This window comes from Tiliqua scincoides, chromosome 4, assembly GCF_035046505.1.
Source record: "Tiliqua scincoides isolate rTilSci1 chromosome 4, rTilSci1.hap2, whole genome shotgun sequence".
Taxonomy (NCBI): Eukaryota; Metazoa; Chordata; class Lepidosauria; order Squamata; family Scincidae; genus Tiliqua; species Tiliqua scincoides.
The window spans coordinates 127,576,052-127,601,179 of NC_089824.1; the positions used below are offsets into that span (position 1 = coordinate 127,576,052).

The window sequence follows — 25,128 nt, forward strand, 5'->3', positions numbered from 1 at the left end:
TAGGCTGGAACTTTCCCCACGTGGCAGAAGACCCACTGATCCAGATAAGATGGTAGGGGAGGTGGGACAGGATGGGGGAAACGTGGAACGGGGGTGGGCAGAAGAGAGAGGTGACTAAGTGGATTGGGTCTGGGAAGGGTGCGAGTTTGGTGGCAGTGGCAGCATCCACCAAATACAAGCTCCCTTCCCAGACCCCCTTCCCAACCCAGGCATATGTGGACGTGCACTAGTGATTTCACTTGTGTAGAGCCAAGTGGGCCCAACCAGGAGTTGAGGATTACTGCCTCTCCCCCCCCCCCAAGATGCAGCACAAGCCATTTTGGTATGGCCGCATTGTCAGGGGGGATAGGGCTGGGCCCTAGATCACCTTGCTGGATGCCATCCACATGTGCAAAAGAGTGATTGTGCAAGTATCTGATAGAAGAATCAGAGACACAATGCATAACTGACAGCCCAATTCTGAGCTGCCCAGGGTACGGGGTTGCGGTGGCGCCGAAAATGGCTGCCGCTGCATCCTGTGTGCCCCAGGCAGCCGCCACCGGCTCCTCAGGAGAAGGGGACTTTTGTTAAGTAAAGTAAAGAGAGCAGCCCCACAATGAAGCTACTCGATTCACTGCCAACCAAAAGGTTGGCGGTGAATCAAGAGCCTCTGTGTTGGGCGGTGAGCCCGATGCTGAGACCTCACTCCCATGGCACACCTCTTTCCTGCCTCTCCCCACCCTCTCCCTGCCCTCCGCCCATCTCCCCTCTCCCCGGAACACCTCCTCCCTGCCTCCCCCCATGCCTCCACGTATCTCTCCGCTGCTCGGCAGTATGCACGGCTGCCAAGCGGTGGAGCTCGGTCACCTGCCCGGTGCTAGCCCAGTGCAGCCAGCGCTGGGTTACCACCAGCACTTGCCTTGTGCTAGGGCCCGCAAACTTGCCTTATGGCACGTTTGCAACAGTGCGCGCTGGTGGTAAGCTGGTGCGCCGAACTCAGGATTGGGCTCTCAGTCATTTGAAAGCTATGAATCCCACTTCAAAGAAGGTTTAAGAGACCTGGGTGTTGTACTGTTATTTCTGGAGCCAGCTAGATATGTATGCACATGAGGTCCACAACCCATCTGTCTGACAATACAAATCTTGATTCTAACAGTATCTAAAGCAGGGCCCAATCCTATTCAATTTTCCAGTGCTGGTGCAGCCATGCCAAAGGGCCTGCACTGCATCCTGTGGTGGGGAGGCAGTCCCAGAGGCCTCCTTAAGGTATGGGGACATTTGTTCCCTTACCTCAGGGTTACATTGCAGATGCACCAGTGCTGGAAAATTGGATAGGATTGGGCCCAGTCCACAATCCAACACAGAGCTAACATGCTTAAGGTAAATTAAATTAGTGTACAGAAGGGAACTCAACCCTGAATTGGATTCACATTTTAAATAACCTTAAAAACAAATATGTGAGAGCTGGTACAGACATGACTGCAGCTAGCGGATCCCTGCAAATTATTCATGCGTGTGGTTTTCTCAAAGAAGCACTATGACATTAGAAAAGCAGAATCTTAGCTTTTCCATGAATGCCATAACCATGACATAAAAGTAGCAGTCTCACATCAGTTTGCTCTTTAAGTATTACATTGCTCATGTCTGTAGAAAACGTGTATAGGCAGTTACTTTCCAGGTGCAGATGGCTGTGGCAACATCTGCACACCTTCAAAATCACCATGACTGGACACGATCCCTTACTTTTGACCATGTCTTTTGCTGTGCTATTATTTATTTTGCTCTTTGAAGTTTAATACCACTCAAGTCCTGGGAGGCAAGAGTACATACACAATACTTCTAGGGGTTCTATCATGTATTAGCTTCAGGGCCAGAAGGTTCATCCGATGGCTGTGATCCTTATATGGATCATATTCCTGTAAAGATCACAGCTGTTGGGTAAAACCTCTAAGGCTGGGGCTGAGACAGAATTGAATTCCTGAAAATGTGAAGCTTCCTATCGGAGTCAAGGGGCTGGTTCAGATGACACTCTGATGGACACTCTTATTTTTTGTGGAGAAGGAGCATGTGTGTGTTTGTCTTCATCTCCAGTGCACTAGTGCCTAATCATGTGGGAGAGGTAGTTCATCTGAACTGCAGGGTGTAAATACTACTTTAAACTGCACATAGAACTTTCCTCTGTGTGATTATAAGCAGGCATGCCAGCATTGCTCAGTAAGAGGAAGACATGGGCACTCCCACTCAATGCCCACATGAAATGCCATCTGAACCATTCCAAGATCTCGTGTTTGATTCTCTCTACAAATACCCCATAGCTTTCCTTGCTCAAGTCTGTTTGAGAGAACAACAGTGAGAAGTATGACAACGTTCTTGGTTAGTGGAATGCCTGATCTCTTCAATCCCATTCCTGCTGAAAAAGAGACAGCACATAGTGGAAAAATGAAACCTCTGGTTAATGCCATGACTGTTGGCATTAATTGAACTACTGAAGGTACTTTAATTGAACTATTTCTTTGTTGTCACCAGGGGAAGGGTACAAGGTCCCATGTCCTTAAGGAGCTTTCCCTGGACAGCTGTAGATGATAAAAGCTAAGAGGCTTGAATTAAAAGCCCATGAATTAAAAAGACTCATTAAAATGAAAATGTTTTCATCACTTGACACGTTATACAAAGGAAGTGCCTAGAGGACCTTACTGAGAATCGCACTCCATAGTTTCAATGACACTAGGTATCTGACCTTCATAAAGGGCAGCACCCAGAGTAGATGAATTGATCTCTCATTGTTCTTAGGGCTCAATAAATTGGGAGGTGGTGGAAGAAATGATAACGGATATGCTGGGCTCAGGTCATTTTCTACCATGGGATGCTTCAACATTGAATATAAGTATAAAGCAGTAGTGGCCAATATTTTGGGGGTAAACATGCCATCATCCATCCAAAGAAAGGGAGTGCTAATGCATGCTACAGTATTATTGTTGCAGTGTGTGGAGTTTTGGTGTAGTTTTGCCTCTAATGAGCTGTGAAGCAGGCAGGAGTGCAGTCCCGACGCAATGCACACAAGCTTTCTTGCTCCTATCCAAGAATGTCAGAGACTTGCTACAAGTTGACGATCCATTGCATAAAATATGGCAAAGAGAAGGACATTTGGTATTGAAATTTCTCCTGGTGCTACACTTGAGTGCATGCCACAATTTCTATACTTAGTTCGCGGAATAGACCGGAGGCTTTAAACTTCAGTCAACACTTGTAACTAGGAAAGGCTTTCATGTCACATTCAGCAATAACATTTTGTTTTAAAATTGGGTCACAGGTTTTGTTAGCATAATTTGTGCACAATGAGGACAGAGGCCAAGTTGTATTATTACTTACAGATATTTGCGGTGCCTCTCGGAATGGGCAGGTATGAGCCTGCACTCCAAGGCCGGCCCTGATAGCTTTTCTTGCATTTCCCACAATCTGGGCCTGTGGTGTTGTGCTCACATTCACATAACAATTTTTTGTTTTCTTCTCTGCAGCCAGTCGCATGAAGGTTACACTTGCACCTAACAAAATGAAAAAGCAAGGTGTTATCACAAGTGGAGACTTCATTCCAGGCTGACATTCAGCTGTTGGCAAGAAATGTCTAGATAACAAAAACCCGTGATCTTGTTGTTGCTGTTTTTAACTTATTTTGGTTAAAGATGCAAACAGCCACCCAGAACTGTTTCAAATTGCTTTCCCAGATAATAACTGTGACAGTTGGGTACTGCTGTTATGTGTGTATTAATCAAACAAAACTAATGGCATCCAGAACTACTATGGTCTGCTTCTATGCTCATATCAAGAGAGTCACACACAATTGACACTGATATCCCAACCCTACTAGTGATAAATCTTCACTGTCAATCCTACTTCCCTGGAAAATTTGGCAATTGTGATTTGGAAGGAGGGTCAGGAGAATCTGAAAATTCTCTCAGAACCTTATTAAGGAACAGTTTCCAGGATTTGTGAGGGGGAAAGGCTTGAAGTTAAAGTAACCTCAAACTGAACTGAATCTTCCATGGGGCCAGAATGTCTCCAATGGACATAAAAGAAAATAGAATTTGGGTCTTGAGGCTTCAAAGACCAAAATTCTCATTCCAGTTGACTAAGAACTTGTTTTCTTATAGGGTGCACTGAATAGCTTCATTGCAGATAGAAACTCCACAGCTCTACCCTTTTTTCTGACATGAAGATGAAGTGTCAAGAGAAGCAGCATTCATTCATTCATTCATTCATTCAATCAATCAATCAATCAATCAATCAATCAAATCCATTTATATACTCCGTTTTTTCCCCCGCACTGCCGAAGTGGCTAACAAAATATAAATATGTACAGTACAATAATTTGCTGAACTTACTGACTGTTACACAAGGGTTAAAGGCACAGGAGCCCACAGGAGCCTTGACAGAAAAAAACTGGTAACTATGTGATAGAGGCACCTATACAATAACCCTGTAAGATAAATATTATTATTCCCATATTACGAGATGGCTTAGCTAAGGCCATCTAGTGAGTTCATGGCAGAGATGAGATTTGAACCAGAGACATTCAGATTCACAGGTTACATTCTTAGCTGCTATATTACATGAGCAAGCGTGAAGTACAGTACAAATTTGGAACCCCTTTTAATGGTCATTGGTTTGACGACTTTAGAGAAAACTGCAATAATTAGGAGGATCAGAAAATATATGTATGTTTGACTAAAAAAGCTGTACTTACACAAACCAGTTAACAAAAGTTGGTATCTTCCATTAAGGCATGTTTATATTAAATTTGAAAAATGAGACTAGCAGGACATATGTTGGCTGTGAAATGGAATATGTGTTGAACTAGTCACACGAGTCGTTTCCATATGGTGTTCTACCATGAGGTAACTGTGAAAAGTCCTCATGCTGTGGAAATAAATGAATATATGAACTTACCCTTCAACACATGGCTGAATAGTATCGATTAGAAAATATTTATTTTAATGAAATATAGTATCCCTTCTAGGGAACTGGATCTGAAATTTAATAAAACCACGCAACAGTGATTGACATGTCCCTGTGAGTTGGGATAAAGGGAGTCTCTGACCCACACAGTGCTCCATTGCCCGCTTTACAAGAAGTCTAGATCTATGCATTTGGTCCTGTTTTTTGCCAATTATTCCAACTGTCATGATGAATTGAAACTACAGATATTCTTACAAATGAAAAAAATGGTAAAACCAATGGTGGATTTTTTCTATGAGATTTTAACCAAACGTAAAAAGGAGGGAAATCTTATTTAATCTACATTTATTTCTGTTTTGATGACCTGCTTGAATGTAACTTCTTGTGTAAGCTGCTCAGGCAACTGTTAAGTTCTATGCCTAATAAAGGTCGATTGTGATTGTGAATGAAATATAGTATTAAAGCCCTCCTACTCGATCTGGTTCAGCCCCATCTCATAGCTCTCTCATGTGCTACTTAAAACAACAACTCCTTGTTGGTCTCACTGTTAAATGCTGATTATAACATGTTGATTGGCCTTGAGAGGGAGAGACTTCCTCAAGGCCACCTGGAAAATTCACAGCAGAGGTCAGTGAAGGTTCATGCAGTTAGGTCCCAATCCTATGAGGGTGTTGCAATGCCAGAATGCTAGTACTGGCAGTATAAGGCCCTCTACAGAAGCGCAAAAACAGGGCTGCTGTCTCATGCTTCACGTGTGCGCGCCACCACAAATGGGCAGCAGTGCAGCAGCTCCCAAAGCCTCCGTCAACACTGGTAAGTTGTGGCAGATGCATGTCATGGGCTGGGAGGGGGAGAACAGGAGGAGTTTCTGGGCAGATGAGGGAGTGCAGACCTTGTGGAGGGGGAGGGGTGGATCTCGGCGGCACCAGCATACACCAGTCCTTAACCCCTCTTTCCCGGCCACCATAACCCTTTTCTTTCCTTTGCTTGCGTAGGTCCAAGAAAACCCACTGGTGATTGGGCAGCCTACTGGGAGGTAAGCAAAAATTACTTTTTCCTTACTTCTTTAAACTTTAAAAAATTATTTACTTTTTTCTTATTTACTTATTTTTTTAACTTTTACTTACTCTTTTTTTTAAAAAAAACAAGGAAGTAAAATATTTGTACTTACCACCTGCTGGTTGTTCAATTGCCACCACCACTGGATGCAGCATGCAATCTGTCTGCATGGCTCCACCGGCTCCAGTGGTGAGGGATAGGATTGACCAGTTAGCCACTATGCTACACCAGCTCTCCCTTAATTGCTTTACTGCGCATGGTTTCACAAGACCATTTCACTTCTGGAATACTGGGATAAAAACTCACCTTGTGGTGACTTTTGCATTAAAAAAAATTGCTAGGGAAACCTGTGTCACTATAAGTCTAGCAAAGGTCTTATGAATGTAAATTTCTGGTGATTGTAATTTTGGACACTTCCATGACATCACCTGGAACAATAAAGTTGTATTCCATGATGGTGAAAAGTATTCCTTAAATTAACTGTACTATCTATCATTGTTCACTGATTTTTATATATTTATGTTTTCAGTTTGTTTTAGCAATTTGGTTCACTGTTCTTCTCAGTAAGTAAAACGCTGTTGTTGGTTTTTATTAGGAAGGGATATAGATTCTGCCAATGAATGAATGAATGAAATGTTCCTTTTATGTACCAGAAATCATTTAAAACACACACATACACACTGTTTCAGGAATTTACTGTAAGATGCTGTCAAAATAAAAACGTTCATATTAGCAGCACAAAAGCATTGTTAATTCTATCCAGCAGATGTCAGAAATGGCTTAAAATCGCCTTCTCGTGGATGCTGGAGAGGTGCCCAAGTATTTAGCAATTCTGGTTGATTATTTTCCTAATGATTTTACATCCGGTGGCTGAAAGGATTCTTCTGTGGGCATTTGTCACTGGTTCCATCGAATGATTAGTAATTAGGGCAAGCAGCACAAGGAATGGGCAAGGAATTTTTTATTCTAGCAAGTGGGAAATGAACAGCTGCCAAACTTGACTTCCATTGAAGAGAAATTTGACCTGAAGCAAGTAGCAACCCACGTATATATCCTTAGGGTAAAGCAAACTTATGATAGCTTTTGGAAGCTTCCAAATAATACCAAACAGAATTGATAACTGGGTAGACATAGCACAGATTTCGTCCTCTCCATTTTAAGCACGTGACATTCTCTGAATTGCTGTTATTTAAATAATTGCTCATTCCAGCTGGAAATATTAACGCTTTTCCCTTTTAATTAAAATTGGCAGGAAATAAAAAAAAAACATCTTTGCAAACAGATCTATAAAAGAGATCTGTTAAGCAGACAATTTAACTATTCTAGATCTGTGGTGTTAGTCTTTACTTATAAAAGATTTATCTACTCTGTGCATTTTAGGGAAAGATGTTCATAATGTGCTGTATGCTCAGTTCCTTAGATTTTCTTGATATTGGAAAAAAAAATGTCTGATTTAAAACGTCCTTGGAATGGGCCCCCTGAAAAGCAGTGAGATTCTGCTACAAGATAATAGGGATAAGGTGCAAATTCAAATGTATAAAAAAATCACAATGAAAATTCATCTGGAAAGTAAGAACCCACTGCAAATGACAGGGGGTATGTGAATGTGTTTGAATGACTCACTACATATAGGCAGAGTACAAAGGAGAAGGTTATGCTTATAACCTCTATTCTGGCTTTCCAGATGCATGGAATCTTTCATATGGGGGAGCATTCAAACATGCGGTCTACTAAAATGGCATAGGGCCCAATCCTATCCAACTTTCCAGCTCCTGTGTAGCCACAGTGCAGTCCAGTGGTAAGGGAACACGTGTTCCCATACCTTAAGAGGGCCCCAGTGACTGCCCGTCCACCACAGGATGCAGCACAAACCCCACTGGCACAACTGCACCAGCACTGGAAAATTGGATAGAATTGGGCCCACAATCTCCAAATGAACATCTTCAGTGGTTTTTCCGGTAGATCTGGTTTCAAGTTTTATGGTAATGGGATATGGATGGCCTTCAGAATCACCATAACCCTCTGTTCCTTACGGAAACACAGATGTCTTTGCTCTGCCATCATGTATGTATTCAGCCACAGTTCCTTTTCTTTCTTTCACTGAGCTTTTGAAGACCAGATTCACTTGGTTTTCTAAAAAAAGGAAGACTTCACCATAACTACTTGCATTCCTGGTAACCTGAAGTTACCCAAAAGCAAATTCAAAAAGTAAAGTGTTTCTTACAGATTTCAGTGTTTGTGCTTGGTAGTTCTGCACTAGTTTGAATGAATTTGCTAGAGAATCCAACAAGCTATTCTTAAAGTACCACGGTAAGGATGAGCTCTCAGCAGCATGACAAGGAAGCCCGGGATATAGTGGGCCTTAGCTTAGTGGTAGATCTCTTACTCTGCATACAGAAAGTTCCAGGTCCAGTTCATAGTGCATACGATTCTCAGGTAGAAGGGTTTGGAAAGACCACTGCCTGCACTCCTAGAAGACATATGTCCACTGGAGTATTCAGTATTGGGCTAGTAATCACCTAGAACAGGGATAGGCAACCTTAAACACTCAAAGAGCCATTTGGACCCGTTTTCCGGAGAAAAGAAAACCTCGGGAGCCACAAAACCCTTTTGACATCTAAAATGAAGATAACACTGCATATAAAGTTTTTTTTTTAACCTTTATGCTATGCATAAAAAAACTTTTTAAGAAAGAGTTTTAAAATATTAATAAAAAATATTAAATACCTGACGAACTGTTATTGAAGATATTTCCATATTGCTGTTTGATTGGCATCCTCACTTGCATGTCCAGTAGCCTCCCCCCCCCCCAGTATTCCCATCAATTATCCAGACACCCATGGGTGCATGTGGGACGGGGTCAGGGCTGTTTGGGTCAGGGCTGCTTAGGGGAGGGAGTCAGGGTTGCATAGGAGAGGGGGTCAGGGCTACATGGGGGTTAGGGCTGCTTGTGGGAAGGGGGGTCAGGGCTGCATGGGGGTCAGGGCTGCTTGTGGGAAGGGGGTCAAGGTTGTATGGGGCTGCTTATGGGAAGGGGCTGCTTGTGGGAAGGGGGGTCAGGGCTGCTTGGGGGCCAGGGCTCCACAGGGGTCAGGCTTGCATGGGAGAGAGGGTCAGGGCTCCATGGGGTCAGGGCTGCTCGTGGGAAGGGGAGTCAGGGCTGCTCGTGGGAAGGGTGGTCAGGGTGTTAAAACCCCATTTGTTTACGCGCTCTCCCCCACACGGGCAAGCGGCTGGCACTGCGGCTCGGGCAGGAGGGGACGTGCAGCAGCGGGATGGCTCGCCCTCGGGGGCGGTGGGGGCTCTTTGGGCGGGAGCTGCTCCGGCGCCCTCCTCTTCGTCCCGCCCGCGCGGTCCCTCTCTGATCTGGCGTCACCTGTGTTGAGGCTGGAAGCTCAGCACTTTGCGACCCACCGGGAGAGCTGAGCCCAAGAGAGGAGGAGCCTCCAGGCACAGGAGCAGTCTATGTCGATCCCGCCCGCCCACCGGCCAGCTTGGCCGGGGAGGGGAGGCACGGGGCGGGCAGCTGGGCTGCTTCTCCCGCCCTCGTCAGCGCGGCTGCATGTGCAGGTGCGCCGGCCGTTCGCGCCCTCATACATTTGTCGGCGCAGCTGCAGGAGGCGTCGGAGCTGCGAGTGCACGCGCTCAGGATGGTGAGTGGCGGCCACGTCCTGGGAGACTCCCGTTGGCCATGTCCGGTTCGTCCCTTCAGCCCCAGCAGCCTCGGCACCCGTGGGGAGCGACCCCCTTTCCCTCCAGGACGGGCTGGCCCCTCATGGAGCCGCAGCAGATGGCTGAAAGAGCCGCATGCGGCTCCGGAGCCGCAGGTTGCCGACCCAGACCTAGAATATTCAAACAGTATAAAGTAACTTAATATGTTCATTGACTCCTGCAATCTGCCTTCCTCCATCCTCTTCCTCATGTGATCTGGAGTTACAAATATGGGAGCAATTAGGGATCGCTGTATCAAAGTGAGCTCCAGACCAGATGCATGCTCTGGATTTCTACAGTTCATATTCTGGTCCTTTGATATGGGATGTTGGTGGTGTAAAATGGAGCATAAGCAAACTCCCATTGTGTTAATGAACTGCAGTATATAGCTATGTTGGGCTGCTGCAGTGAATACCACAGAAGTATCCTGTAGCCTCTGAAAGGAGTGTTTGGTTAGTGCTAGTTGACTGCTGAATGTGTATGAACATGTTAGAATTGTAGTCTCCCTGCTCTAACGCTGCATATTTTGAAAAGGCAAAAGAAGAGCTGGAACAAGGAAGCTGGGAGAAGCAGGAATGGGGTATTGCTTCTCCAAGCTTCCTTATTCCACCCCACTCTGCTGCTCTATTTCAAAACACACAGTGGCAAAGTGGGGAGAAGACCTAAGTGGGCAAATGGGGGACAGCTGTGGGAGATAGCTGATGGGTGCAGGGTGTTGCCTACACCCTTTACCTGCCTACCACAGCCCAGCCCGCCCAACTTGTCCCCTTGTCCCATGGCTGGTGGGCTGACCCTGCATAGTCCCCACATGGATAATGCACACACAGCCCATTCAATTTGTGTGCCGTCTGACACTGTCCACTTGTGTAAGTTCTAACGAAGTCTTCCCTGAAGACTCTGCATGTTGATAGGGCATGTGAACAATTCTATTCATGTTGTCTGTGCGCATTCTCAGTGCCTTAAAAGAATGTGCACACACACTGGTGCTTCTGAATATTTGTCCACAAATGAACGTTAAGTACAATAGACATGCATTAAATGCACTTTAAAAAAAAATCTATGTCCTGCTGGAATCACGGTTGTGGCACTGCATATTGTGGAGACTGGCAGTGGTTACTCTCAGCCATGAATTTCCACTTCTTTCCAAAAGCATGCACATTGGTCATCAACTCTTTCTCTTTCGTGTTTTAGTTCATTACCTTCCCAGTCTATGCTGCTCTTAGTTTTGGCCCACTGACTTGGTTTGGGATCACCATTCTTCAAGTGATCTAGCACAGCTTCCCTAGGCACAGGCTCTTTATCCTCAGAAGCATCAGAGCAGTGTCTTTTTTTCTCATGCCATAAAGATGTCATGGTGGGGGGAAATAAAATAAATGCACCAAATGGGGATGAGAGATTTCTCTTGACCTGAATGGGTCAACCCCTGCATCAACAGATTGAGAAATTGAGGCATATAAATAACCATGTTAAATTGGTGTATGCAACTAATGAGAAGCATTACATTTGAAAACTACGTGGTAGAAGCAACTGGATAAAATTCCCTTCTTTGGTCTTTGTGGAGTTGAGACTGATGATCATGGTATCTGTCCTGACCTTACGTTCTATGATACATAGCCAGAGATTCACACTCCAAGGGATAATAGAGAACAGCAATGACATTTGGCGCTGCATACTGAGAAGCATCACCTTCTGAAGCACTGACATTGGATTCTCTATACCTTTATCAATCTAGTGAGATGCAGCCAAATGACTCTAGTAAATTCTGTGCATGATATTGTGAGAGAATTCATTCTGAAGCTACAGAAATGACCTGTGTACTGGAAAGAAGGATGTATAATGAATGGATAAAAGGAGCCAATGGATGGCTTAGCTCTTCTGAGAAAAACCTATGCAGTGATGGGCTTAGGAATAGTTGAAGAATGACCATGCAAAAGGAAGAATTTAGAAGTCTGCAACTGAAATGTATTTGGATTGGAATTACACAAAAGGAGACTGCTTATTTAGAAAACAAATTCCCACTGCAGAGCAAGTCAAAAGTACCTCTCCATTAGTTGGTGTAATTATATAAATTGATTATGCATATTTTTTTAAAAATGAAAAATTGAGTTTGATGGTAGTTCAACTCCCTCTCTATGTATTATCCATTTGTTTAGCTTTTTAGATTCATTTGTTTAGATTGCTTAGATTCTTGTGGGTCAGGATGTTTAACACCTGACTGCAGATGATAGTCAGCTCTATCTTTTCTTTCCACTGAATACTGAGGTGGTTCTTGAGGTCTTGGAGTGCTGCCAGGGGCCAGCTGGGAACTGGATGTGGGTTACTAAGTTGAAATTAAATATGGACAAAACAGAGATCCTCCTAGTCCAGGAATCCACAATGCAGGTGCTAGACCAGCCATTTTCAACCACTGTGCCATGGCACACTGATGTGCTGTGGATGGTTTGAAGGTGGTTTGAAGGATGGTTTGAATGTGTGCCATGAGAGTTTGGGAGAAGGGCATTTGTTAGTAGGGTGGGGATGAAAGCCCCTGCTGTTAGTGCAATGTGCCTTGTCAATTGTCAAAAAACTGATGGTGCGCCACAACAATTTTAGTGCCTTGTCAGTGTGCTGTGAGATGAAAAAGATTGAAAATCACTCTGCTAGACTATCGACCTGTTTTGAATGGGTTTGCACTCCCTCTACAGGAGTAGGTGTGCACTTTGGGAGTTCTTCTGAATTCACAATTGCTCCTGGATTGCCTAGTGGCAGTGGTGGCCACTTTGGTTGGAAGGGCAGCCGTGACCATATCTGAGTCAGTAGGACCTGACTACAGTGACTTGGTGAAATCTAGGTTAGATTGCTGTAATTCTTTAAATGTGGTACTGTCCTTGAAGATTGTTCAGAACTTTTCACTCTAGAGATGCTCTGGCAGGGATAAAGACATAAAAAAATTTTTTTTTATAAGTGGGTACTAGTTTATTGGCTACTTGGAAGTGCTGTTTTGACTTTTATGCAGTTGCTTGTTCCTGGTTATATATTTGTTGAGAAGGCTTTTTATGATGGGTGGTATATTTTTAAAATGGTTTTCTTGGATTTGCTTACTGTCGTTTGTATTGATTTATTTTATATTTATCTGTTTTATGCGTGGTTTTGTACACTACCTTGAGCACAACTGGAAAGGCAGGGCATACATCTTTAAAATAGGTAATAAATAAATAACAGCAACATGGGTCAGTATAGTCAATATATAAAAAAACTTCCTATGTGGCTTGCTACTCATGTACAGGATCACACTGAGAAATTCTGCAGTATGAATTTCAGCAGTTCAAAGCATTCAAAACATGTTTCACTGGAAATGGCAACCTCCTTTTCCAGCTGATTGCTACACCTCTCCTAATTAGAAGGAAAGCAGGGATTACTGTGAAATGTGAAGACATCATCTCACCAGGAGTTGTGGGGCTTCTGTTTTAAAAACTAGTTGAACATTCAAGAAAAGGGCTGGAAGAAGGAAGAAGAGCAGCAGGGAGAGCAATACTGGCAATGGCTTGAGTCCAGCCACAAACCTTTCAGGTTTGTGCTGCACCAGTGCTGAGAGAAGTGTTTGTGTCCCTTGACAGTACTGGGGAGATTGAAGCCAAAATGTGGGGTGTGGATAAGAGCTTCTTTCTCTGTTCAGCTAAGGCAGGGGTGTCCAAACTTTTTGGCAGGAGGGCCACATCATCTCTCTGACACTGTGTTGGGGGCCAGGGGAAAAAAATAATTTACATTTCAAATTTGAATAACTTTAAATAAATGAATATATTAGAGATTGAATTTATATGAATGAATGAAGGGCTTGCAATAGCTCAAGGCCTATAAAAGGCCTTGGCCAGCCTTTCCCTTGCTGTTGCTGCTGCATCACAGATGTGAAACAGCAAGCAGTGGAGGGGGCCCTCGTACCACAGCTCACATGAGAGGTCGAACAGTTGACTGAGAGCTGAGAGCAGTTGCATCAGGCCAGCATGGGCTCTGGCAAGTCTCCGGAGGGCCAGAGGCTCATTGGAAACTGGGGGCTCCCTGAGGGCCGGAATGGGAGTCCTCAAGGGCCGCATGTGGCCCCAGAGCTGGGGTTTGGGCACCCCTGAGCTAATAAGGTATAGACCAATTGGAAGAAATAAAATGTTGGAATGTCACTCAGTATCAGTCCTCTTCAACCTTCCAGCATATGGTAATCACTAGAAAAACCCCAGATTTGCTACGTTTTTCAGTGGAAGCCAGGTACCCACCTGAACCCCAAAAGTCACTCCACTACTTTGGGAGAACTTGGATGCCACCCACACCCCCCGAAGATGTGCTCATTTTCTGTAATAAAAGATGAAAAGCATGTCATTTTTCATGCTGATGAGCAGAGACAAAATTGAGAGAAAAATACAAGAATATAAAAGAGAAAACATAAAAGCCCGTTGCCAGCTGTTTATAAAATGAGCTCAAGATAATGATGATTAAATTCCACAATTAGAAAATTTCTTAGCCTGAAAAGAAATTCAATTCACTCTGAAAGCAATCTTGCTTTCTCCTCTAGACTACCCAATGGAAGTCAAAGTGTATGGGTGTCTTTTGAGTAGTGGGTGGTGGTGATAGGTGGTAAGCAAAAAACAAGGTGGGCTTTACAACTTGGGAAAGATGAAATCACCCTGACACAGTTACATGCTCACATGGTATCTAGGAATGTACATACATGTGCAGTGCTGGTCATACAAATTATGTCCTCAGAGAATGCTGGAAGCAGAGAAGGTAGCGATCACAGTGAACCTTAAGTTCCAAAAGGAGGGAGCTACCACTATGAAGGACCTCCTGTGCCTTCTCTAACTGGAGCTTGACCCAGCTGCTTGATCAGACAAGAAATAGCACCAATTCTGCACTCATCGTTCCTCATTAAGTAATAGTACAGGCAGGGAAGCCATGCGTGTATGCCCCTATTAAAATATTTCATCAGGGAAGATACTGCCTGTGCAAATTTGGTACAGTCCATAAAATATAATACTGATTTTTTAATTTATTTCTCAGTAAGAAAATATTGCCTTCTTGAAAAATACTGTGCATTCTAGTTTGGTTTCAGTAACCACTGGTGGGTATGGTGTCACCAGTGGTCTACTTTTCCAAATGTGCACAGTCTCTCTTTTCCATATTTATTCCTGCCTCAATAGAACCATTTTCAATTATCATTCACCCACAACCATTAACCCTCTATACCAGTGGTTCCCAAACTCCTCTGAGGGAGCTGGGAACTCTGTAAGTGGTTGCAGGGGTGGGACAGGAACAGGGGTGTGTGCCCTGATGGCTCCGCAGCGATTGGAAAGCTGCGGAGACCCAGGGGCATGTAAACATACGGGGTGGGGGTTGTGAAGCCTCCCATAGGTCCTGGAGGCTCACAACTCCCTCTGTCCCTTGGCAATCGGAGCTCACTGCTGCAGCAGAAAGGGTTGCAGAGGGTCTGCAAGCCTCCAGGATCTTCTGGGAGGCTTCACGACCCCCCCATGTATGTTTACATGCCTCTGGGTTCCCAAAGCACCACAATTGCTGCGGCACCATCAGGGCAACCATTTATAGGCCGCACCCCTTAAGGGGAAATGGTCCACTTCTGGTTTCCATGATAGGTTGCAACACACCACTTTGGGAATAGCTATTCTATACAACTGATCTGACAAAGAAACATTGTCTTTTTCCTGATATTGTGACATCTTTTAATAAAACTTATACTTTCAGTTGCCTTGTGGTTACCACTTAAAGGCACTTTGAGTTTCTTTGATCTACTATCCACTCAAAAGGCTCCCCAAACAGCCATTCACTGCATCTCTGGGCAAACCCAATGTGGTATTAAACCTGGGCAGGGCAAATCAAGACCTGAGAATGTATGTTTGCATGTGCAGTGATAGACACGTGTGTGTGTGTGTGTGTGTGTGTGTGTGTGTGTGTGTGTGTGTGTGCGTGCGCGCGCGCGCATGTGAGAGAGAGAGAGAGAGAGAGTGTATTGAGAGTATTGGCAAGAGTGGTCACTCAATTTGAATAGAAATGTTTTGGGGCTTTTCTAGTCAGATGAGGCCTCTTCCCTGGCAGCAACAGGCTACATTATTGAGTAATCTACAGCAACATCCACCATGCCATATTATGCAAATAGGCAAAGTAAGCCTTTTTCCTTTTTAAAACTAGGAACTGCAGAACTGCCACTTATTGAGGCTGGGCACCACTGTTTTTTAGGAACTTCTCTTCCATTCACTACCAATTAACCGCTGCACAACTTGGGCACTTTGTGGAGTGATGCCATCCAGCTGGTACATAAAAAGGTGTTGTTGTGTTGATTCTGCTTTATGCACAGATGTGGAGAGTGTCATCAGTTCCCTTCAACCTTCCATCATTTGACAGCTGTGAAAAAGGATCTCTTCCAACTAATGAAATGAAATACTGCTTTCTGGATTCAGATTTCAGGAGCACGAGGTGCAGCAGGTAGGCACAGCTATGTGTTGTTAGAACAAAAACTCCAGTCTTATGCCCTGAGTGTCCTTGAGCTTTCCTGGAGTACATGCCTGTCTAGTGTAACAAAAACACTGACCAGGGGAAGGAGTCATCTGTCCAGGAATAACCCAGATGATAAAACACTATTTGCACACTTTGTTGGTCCTTGTCAGAGCAGTGTGTGAGAGCAATGACTGGCCCATTGCTCTCTATGTACCTGGAAAACTTGGTGCCACTGGCTTCGGTCGGTTTCCACCTTTTTTCTCGGTTCCTGAGAAAACCGACACATGAAAATTGTGTTTAGGGCACATACGCAGAAATGCAACTTCTTTCAATGCACAGATAGAATTTGCAAGCCTATGAGATTACTGTCCAACACAGCAATGGGTTGTTCTTACTGTGGGGAGACAACAAATTGTTTTTTTTTTTTTTGACAACTCAGCTTTGGTCCTTGTTTTGTCAGAAGGCATTTTTAAATATCTCTCTCCCCAAATCTCCCTTCCCCCCCCTTTTTGTATAGTTTCATAAGATGTAGGAAGCATTCTGATACATCCAAGGTAGGGCTTGGCTTCTGTGTGAGAACAAACCATGGGTTTTTTAGTTTCTCACAGTTTCTATTTACATCTATGCAGCTGACATTAAAATGCCGTAAATATCACTAAGGTAACTGCTAATAGCAAGTTGATTCACTTGCTTGTAAGTGCCAACCAGCAGACTGGAGGTCATATGAGGGGATTGCTCATGCTGAGTTAAAAAAAAAAAAGGAAAGGAAAGAAAGAAAGGAGAGAGGGAGAATCACTTTTTGATACATTTTTAAGGACGAACCATATGTTTGTCTCTTAAGACATGCCTCTGGGTTTTTAAACATTATTGCCAAGGTTTAGCAAAATCAGATTAAAAACAGTGCATACAATAGCAGTAGGCAACCGGGATTGGTGAAAAGGCTTTCCATCTAGCCCAGGGGTGCTCACACTTTTTTGGCTCTAGAGCTACTTTGAAACCCAGCAAGGCCCGGAGATCTACCAGAGTTTTTTTTTACAATGTTCGCGCCATCATAACATATAACATTTATGTGTACAATGTATGTTGGTGTACCTTGAGCCCCACTGAGTATAACAGGACTTACTCCTGAGTAGACATGCCTAGGATTAGGCTGTGAGGCTGCAATCCTAGCCACACTTACCTGGGAGTAAGCCCCATTGAGTACAATGGGCCTTACTCCCGGCGTTTCCTCCCAGAGGCACCTGAAGGGGGGGCCGGCACTCCGTGATCTACTCATTTTGCCTCGCGATCTACTGGTAGATCGCGATCCACCTATTGAGCACCCCTGATCTAGCCCTTACTCTGATCTCCTCTCCTCCTCACCCCCCCAACTATTAAAAGTATCAGCCACTTTCTATCAAGCTGAGACAGAAGTCAAGGGCTCTTTAACAGTTCTCTTACTGTGTGAACAGCAAGAGGGGCTACCTTTTCTTATGCATCTCAGCTAATTGAGCTTGCTTGAGCCAAGACCTTTATACAAAGGTAAGGGAATCACTGAGTGCTCTCCGTGCTGTCACAGGGGGTGGCGACTTGTCAACGACAGCACTTCTGGGTTTGCGCTGCCGCCGACAGGTTGAAAAATGGGTTTTTGGATTTACTCGGCAGCAGCAAGAACCCAGGTTTTGCTGTGTCTCCAGCTGCCATCACTGGGTAAGTCCAAAAAAATCTCTTTTTCACTCGGTCGTCGTTGGCACGAACCCAAAAGTGCCGTCCTCACCATCCTACCACCACTGCCTGTCACCACTCTCCTTAAGGGGGAATTCAGTGTTTTCTGTCGCCCTGGGGGGTCGTGACCCCCAGGATGGGTAACACTGAGCTAAGACAACAGAGAATGATAGTGGACAACTGAGGTGCTCCATAGAAAGATTCCACTAAAGTCCCTCTGTTTAGCCCAGGGGAGAAGGGGTTAATGAGCCCTTGGTCTGTGTCACACCTAGCAAGCAATTTATTGAGCAGAACCTGCAGATATAAGGACATATTTTGCCAGGCAGTGCCTAAAAATTGAAGGCTCTCCACTAGGAGGCCTTCAGCGCAGAAGAGGCATCCATTTTTGTTAGTTTAAAGCAGGGGTGCTCAAACTTTCAACTTTAGGGATGCTGGACCTTTAACAAGTGTATAGAAGAGAGAATTTCAGCAGGTGCAGCTTGTCATCTGTGGGATGACAAGTTGCACCTGCTGCAATTCTCTCTTCTATACACTTGTTAAAGGTCCAGCATCCCTAAAGTTGAAAGTTTGAGCACCCCTGGTTTAAAGTAAAATTCTGCCATAATCAAATCTTTTTAATCCTTGATTTAAAGAAAAATAAAATGGAAGAGCCGTTCCAAATTCACTCATTCCCAAGGAGCTCAGGGTGGTATACCTGTTCCCCCCTCCATTTTATTCTCATAACAACCATGTGAAATAGATAAGTTTAAAAAGTAGTAAGTGGCTGAGGTTTTAAACCCAGATCTTTCTTGTTTGAATGTAGTACTCAGACCGCTATGCCACTCTCTGGGGTCTGCCAATGGTATACTTGATGTTTGTCATCTTCTGTTTTGAGCTTAGCAATTTCCTCAGTGGCACTGTGTCTTTAAAGGTTAGTTAACACCCCCACCCACCCCTGTACAATTTTATTTCCCACATGTGCTTTTTACCTCCTGAATAACAACTCTCACTTCAGGCGATAATTGTTTCCAAGCTTTTTCAGGGCATGCCTGTTGGATACTGCAATGGGGAAAAGTGTCTGAAAGGAATCTTGCCAACAGATGAAATCCTACTCCATTTGAAGCAAATTGCCCTATCACGAATGTGGGGTAAATTTGGGGCTGTTGTTTCCTTTGGGCCAGTGACGTAGCTAGGTCATTTGATGCCCGAGGCCCATCAATTTTTGACACCTCCATACGATAAAATTATTTAATTTATATTTTTCACATTTTATACCACCCTTTTACTAAGGGGCTCAGGATGTTGTGCATGGTTCCCTACCTTCTTTTGTCCTCACAACAACCCTGTGAGGTAGATGAGGCTGAGAGATAGTAATAGCCATTACATGAAATGAATAATAATCAGGGCAAGAAAATAAATGTAGTGAATATAACTGTTACCCTGCACATGCCTGATCTCGGAAGCTAAGCAGGGTCTGACCTGGTTAGTACTTGGATGGGAGACCGCTTGGGAATACCGGGTGCTGTAGGCTTATACCACAGTCTTTCGAGACTGAAGGTTGCCAACCAGGTTCCCCACAAGTAATAGATGAACGTCAGTGCCCTCCTCTGCTATTGCTTCCCTGCACATCAGTGACATACTGCCCCTGCATCTGGAGATTTAGGGCGCAATCCTAACCACTTATGTCAGTGCTTTCCAGCACTGACATAAGGGTAATGCAGCTCTGAGTTAAGGGAACAAACATTCCCTTATTTTGAGAAGGCCTCCATGAGTAACACCCAACTGCAGGATGCAGCACATGTCCCATTGACACCGCTATGCCAGTGCTGGAAAGTACTGACATAAGGGGTTAGGATTGCACCGTCAATGTATCCATCATGGTTAATAACCATTGATACACTATAGTCCATCATGAATGTTTAGAATTCACTTTAAAAGTCCTCTAAGCCAACAACACCCAACCTTCCCACCAGTGGCATCACTAGGGTTGGTGTCACCCAGTCTTGTAACTCATGGTGTCACCCTCTATTAACTTTATTTTACTATAGAACAGTACCGGTCACCCAAGCAATCAGTAACCAACCCAAAAACAGTGGCCAAGTTGATAACACTCACACAACTGAATAGGAGTTCGAGTATTAACTCTGATACATGGAAAAGGGAGCTGATTCATAATAACATCTTATTGGTTCCATATTGTGTCATAATAACACCGCCTTAGCTCTCAGAACACACAGACCATTGATCAGTTTTGAGTTATGGAAATTCACTTTGTGACATGAGAGTTGTGTTTTCTTTTTCTGCTTATTTGGCTATAACATTTGCTAGAACACAAATATTTCAATGCGGTTTACACATCTAATGATTAAATTACACATCAAATGATATATAACATGATAGCATTATTCCTAAACACCATGATTTTGACAATTTTGGTCACTAGTGGTGTCACACACACACACACACACACACACACACACACACACACACACACCCCTCTGAGGGTTTCACCTTACTAACATCTTATTGGTTTCATACTATGTGATAATAATAGCTTTTCAAACAATCAGTCTCATTGGTCCGTTTTTAGTTAAGGAAATCTTTTTGTTACTTTATAAGATAGTGGTATTTTTGTTGTCTGCTGTTTTAACCATAACTTTTGATAGAATTGAGATAATTTACTCCGGTTTGTTTAATTGCATTCTGTTGTGAATTACACATTGAATGGTATACAACATGATGGTATTATTCAGCACACCCGCAATTTTCACAATTTTTGTCACTAGTGACGTCATACACCCCTGAAAGTAGCACCCGGGGTGGCTCTCCACCCTCCTAGCTATGCCACCACTTTGGGCAGGGGGTTCAGAAGAATCCAATGAAGACCAGGGGTACGAGGGAGTGAATGAGAAGAAGTAGCACTTTGGGACGTCTCCCAGAGGAGTACTCAGTTGCTGCTTTTCAAATGTCTTTTAGTTAAGTATCAGGCTCAATAGGAGGCAAATTGATAGACTTGCTTAGGAGACCATGTAAATGTCTGGGTCAGTGTTTCCCAAACTGTGGGTAGTGACCTGATTTTTGATAGGTCATGAAACTGAAATTGACAAGCTTCTGGCGAACAAGGGAAGTGTTTTGAGACCTGTGGAAAGCAAGACTGAGCCACACGTGTATGTTTATTCACGAGTAGGCAAATGTGCCTCAATCCACTTCGAAGGTCAGGTTGAGGGGGAATGCGACGCCACCAGAAGGGTCCCAATGTGATGCATGCAGGCCTTACCTTGGAACGTCTCCTCCCTGCTTCCCCCCATGCCTCCACCTACCTCTCTGCTGCTCAGTGGTCAGCATGTTTGCCAAGCGGCGGAGCTCCAGTGCTAGGGCCTGAAAATGTGCCTTACAGCACGTTTGCAACAGCGTGCACTGGTGGTGAGCCAGTGTGCATTGCTCAGGATTGGGCTCTTACAAGAGTGCCTACTTCTGAATAAACATGCATAGGCTAACACTTTGCCAGTGCAATCCTATGTAATTTTATGCAGAAATAAGACTTGCTTACTTCCTCATAACTGTGTTTGGGACTGTAATCTAATATATTTCTTATTTTCAGGTGGGTCCTGTCAGATTCTCATTTTAAAAAGTGGGTCCCAATGCTAAAAGTTTGAGAACCACTGCTCTAATCAGTAATGTAGTGGTTCGTTTTGACGGGCATCCAGCCCCTGGGCCTTATGCTTGACACCCCTGCACTAGATGTTCATAGGATTGGGGTCTAAAAGAAATATAACATGCTGTTTCTTGGGATGAATGACATGATAATCTGGGTTGTGCATATTTGCTGATAATAAACATTGAAAAGTTTGATCTCATGTAATCCAACTTCTAAACCAAGAAAAACTGAATTCTGCAACCTGTACAAATTATACAAATTGAGCAAATTTATCAGCTGTCTCTAATTACGTATTATTCAGACTGGCCTTACTAGGTGGGAGCTTCCGGCCACTGGAAATAAAATTCAGTGAGTTCTCAGATTTCAGTAGGCCCTGCTGAAAATACTTCTAGAAGAGCTGGAAACTTGCTTTTTAGTAAGTAAGTAAGTAAAAAATATATAAATATATAAATATGGCAGCTCAGATTCTCAGTGAATTATGTGTCCAATTATGCTTATTTTCTTTGTGCCCGCATAACTGTGTTGTACAGACTCCGACATAGGAAAAGGAAAGCAAATTTCCAAAGAGAAGTCTTATAAGCTAAAACTCCCTGAAGTAGGGCTAAAGGTCATCTATTTTCTGCAGGCAGTCAACATTTTCTGACCGCATTTCTCATATATTGTCCTCCAATTGTCCCATCTCCAAGTGACTCTCCCCACAAGAGGCTGTAACAGTGGCCAGCAGGGAAAGGGATAAGCCCTTCTTCTTCATCTCCTGTCAAAATTAACCCTTTCAAAACTGTCTTCTCATTTTTTTTTTTAGTTTCATTGCAAGTAGTTACCGAGGCTTCCTGATGAAAAAAAATGATCTTTGTTTCTATGACATTGTAGGACAGTGGACATGCCAAGGATAAAGGGATAACAAGATAATTTCCAGAAGACTGGTGTGGAATATTTTGATGTGAAAGAAGCCAAACTACAAAAGGAGGTGAGAGACTGGTGACGAGACTCAAGTTGTATGTACTATGAATACCAATTCATCTGGACTGAACAAGCTTAGTCCCTTTCTCCAAAGCATTGGAAATAATTCTGAACATTCAAAGAGGACCACAGGGAAAGCAGGAACCATCCTATTCTCCCATCAAGAATCATTGCCTCCATTGCACACAGCCAAAGGCTGAATGGTTTACCTATTTTTGAGTTCTCCCAAAATGCGCCTTCAATTTTGCCACTCTGTTTGCAGTTGGAAGATATGGGAAGGGCATTTCAGAGACCTTAGTGGTGTGTGTTCAGGGTGAAGGGGAGTGCTTATTGGTAGCAATGGCAATTGCTCCTTCCTGCAGACACCATCTGGCAGGTACAACACAAGAAGAGACTTTCTAGATCAGGGCCCATCTATTCCAACTTCCTGTATCTCGCAGACGCCCACCAAATGCCTCAGGGAGCACACAAGACAACAAGAGACCTGTATCCCGTTGCTACTTCCTTGCACCTGGCATTCTGAGTTAGGTTACCTCTAAATCTGAAGGCTGCATAGTCATTATGACTTATAACCCATGATTGACTTTTCCTCCATAAATCTTTCCCCTTTTTAAAGACATCTAAGCCAGGTGCCATCACAACATCCTGTGGCAAGGAATTCCACAGATTTATAAATTCTGCATCAATAAATAGTTCCTTTTGTCTATTCGTGCCCGTCAATTTTAGTGGACAACCCTGGTTCTGATAGTGTGCAAGAGGGAAAGGATTTCCTTCTATTTGCTGTATTCACCCCATGCATAATTTTACATGTGTTAATCATGGCACCATTTTTCTGGACTGAAGCACACCAAACGCTGAGGTCTTTCCTCGAAAGGGAGATTGCCCAGCCCACTAATAATTTTGGTTGCTCTCTTCTGCACCTTTTTTAGTTCCATTATATCCTTTTAGAGATGTGGTGATCAGAACAGGACACAATACTCCAGAGTGGTCTTACCATTGATCTGTACAGTGGCTTAAAAATATTGGCTGTTTTATTCTTAGTCCCTTTTAAAATGATCGTTAGCATGGAACTGGCCTTCTTCACAGCCCCCACACACTAGGTTGTCAATTTCATCAAGCTGTGCACCAGCTCCCCAAGATTTCCCTCCTGATCTGTCCGAGACAGCTCAGAACCCATCAGCGTGTATGCGACGTGTTGATTGCTTGCCCCAGTGTGCCTCACTTTACACTTACATTCTCTCCCTAGAATAACCCTCTCAGAACAACATGACATGACAAGGAATCATTTGCAGGGGGCAATCTCCAGAAAAATGGTGGCTGGCTTCTAGGAATATCTGCTGAGAGGATTCCACAAACCTGGCAGCTGTGGCAAAAATAGTGAGGCTGGCTGGGAAACAGTGGTTTCATTGTCCTGACTTTCCCCAAATTCCAACTAAAAGATCTCACTAGAGAACCTCTGGCTCATTCAACCCTAGCAGGAATCTCAAAGAGAATTTTGAATCTGGGGCAGAAGCATTTTTGGATTGGCTCATTCCAATTCAGGAGTCCAGGAGTGCATGAGAGTCCCAAGGCATTCCTTCTACATACAACTTCCACACAACTAGTATAAGTGGGCCTGTCTTCTATTGTATAAATTGCTAACTTTATAACTCAGTAAAATAATAATCAGAGAGGAAAGCTCTATTCACGCTTTGCCTGCTGTTTTCCACACTGCTGGGTGGAATTCCAATTCAGTATCCTCCTCAAACTGAATAACGAAAGCTAAAGATGAACAAAGTTGGCGGCAGAGTCTTCTCTTCGTCACGTAAGCCCCAACTATGAAGGTATGAGAAGACTGTACAGCACAGGTTAACTTCTTTCCCAGTCACAAAAAGCTACTTATGGATTTAAGAAGCTTTAAAAACTTATCCATTAGTCCTTGCTTTGTAAATTACAGAATAATTTAGCTATGGGCATAATGTTCTAATACTACATTTAGTATTGCTGAAACAATTATCTTTGATTGCATATGTTGACCTATTCAATATTTTATGGATTCCCCCCCCCCCCAATTAAAGTAGGCCTGTGCAACTTGTGAACCATCAAGCTGACTACCGTCCATCTGCCATATATAGTAGACAGTTAGACCTCAGCTGTGGAGAGTAGTAAAAGACAGCAGCGGAGGGGGGGGGCGGTGTTTCTTAGAGGACATGTCAGGTCTCTTTGCATAGGGCCTTGAAAACCCTGGAGCTGCCCTTAGTGATGACAAATCATGGACAATGCTAGTACCTTTTCTGTGTATTTAACGCAAGTTAAAATGCTCTGTCTGGGATAATGTCCCCTGTTGGCATGGCATGTATCACAGTAAGCACAGCTTTAGGTGAGGCATTTCTTCCTGTATGTAAGAGAAGGGGTAATGCATCTTCTAAGATAGACTTTACTACTCACAATTTTTTGTATGTATTTGTATTTTTAGAAATTGGGGGGAAAAAACCTGCCAAACCTATTAATTAGAAGTACCTTTGTACTTGATTAAAAATGTTTTGCTCCATTAATCCAAACCATTAATTAGCTAATTGATGGAGCCATCATAAAGGTAGCTCTATTAAAGGAAATATTAACTGGAAACGCAGTGAATTTCAAACTACATATATCAGTTCCAAGACAGGCAA

The 25,128-nt window shown here is 43.7% G+C and overlaps 1 protein-coding gene across 1 annotated transcript in view; it reads right to left on the reverse strand.

Annotated features, from left to right (window-relative positions):
- NTNG1 (netrin G1) overlaps positions 1-25,128 on the reverse strand; it is a 280,181-nt gene that overhangs the window by 100,133 nt on the left and 154,920 nt on the right. The window contains exon 3 of the mRNA XM_066625538.1: positions 3,349-3,521. Within this exon, the coding sequence (XP_066481635.1) occupies positions 3,349-3,521 (173 nt within the window). The remainder of the gene's footprint in view (positions 1-3,348; positions 3,522-25,128) is intronic.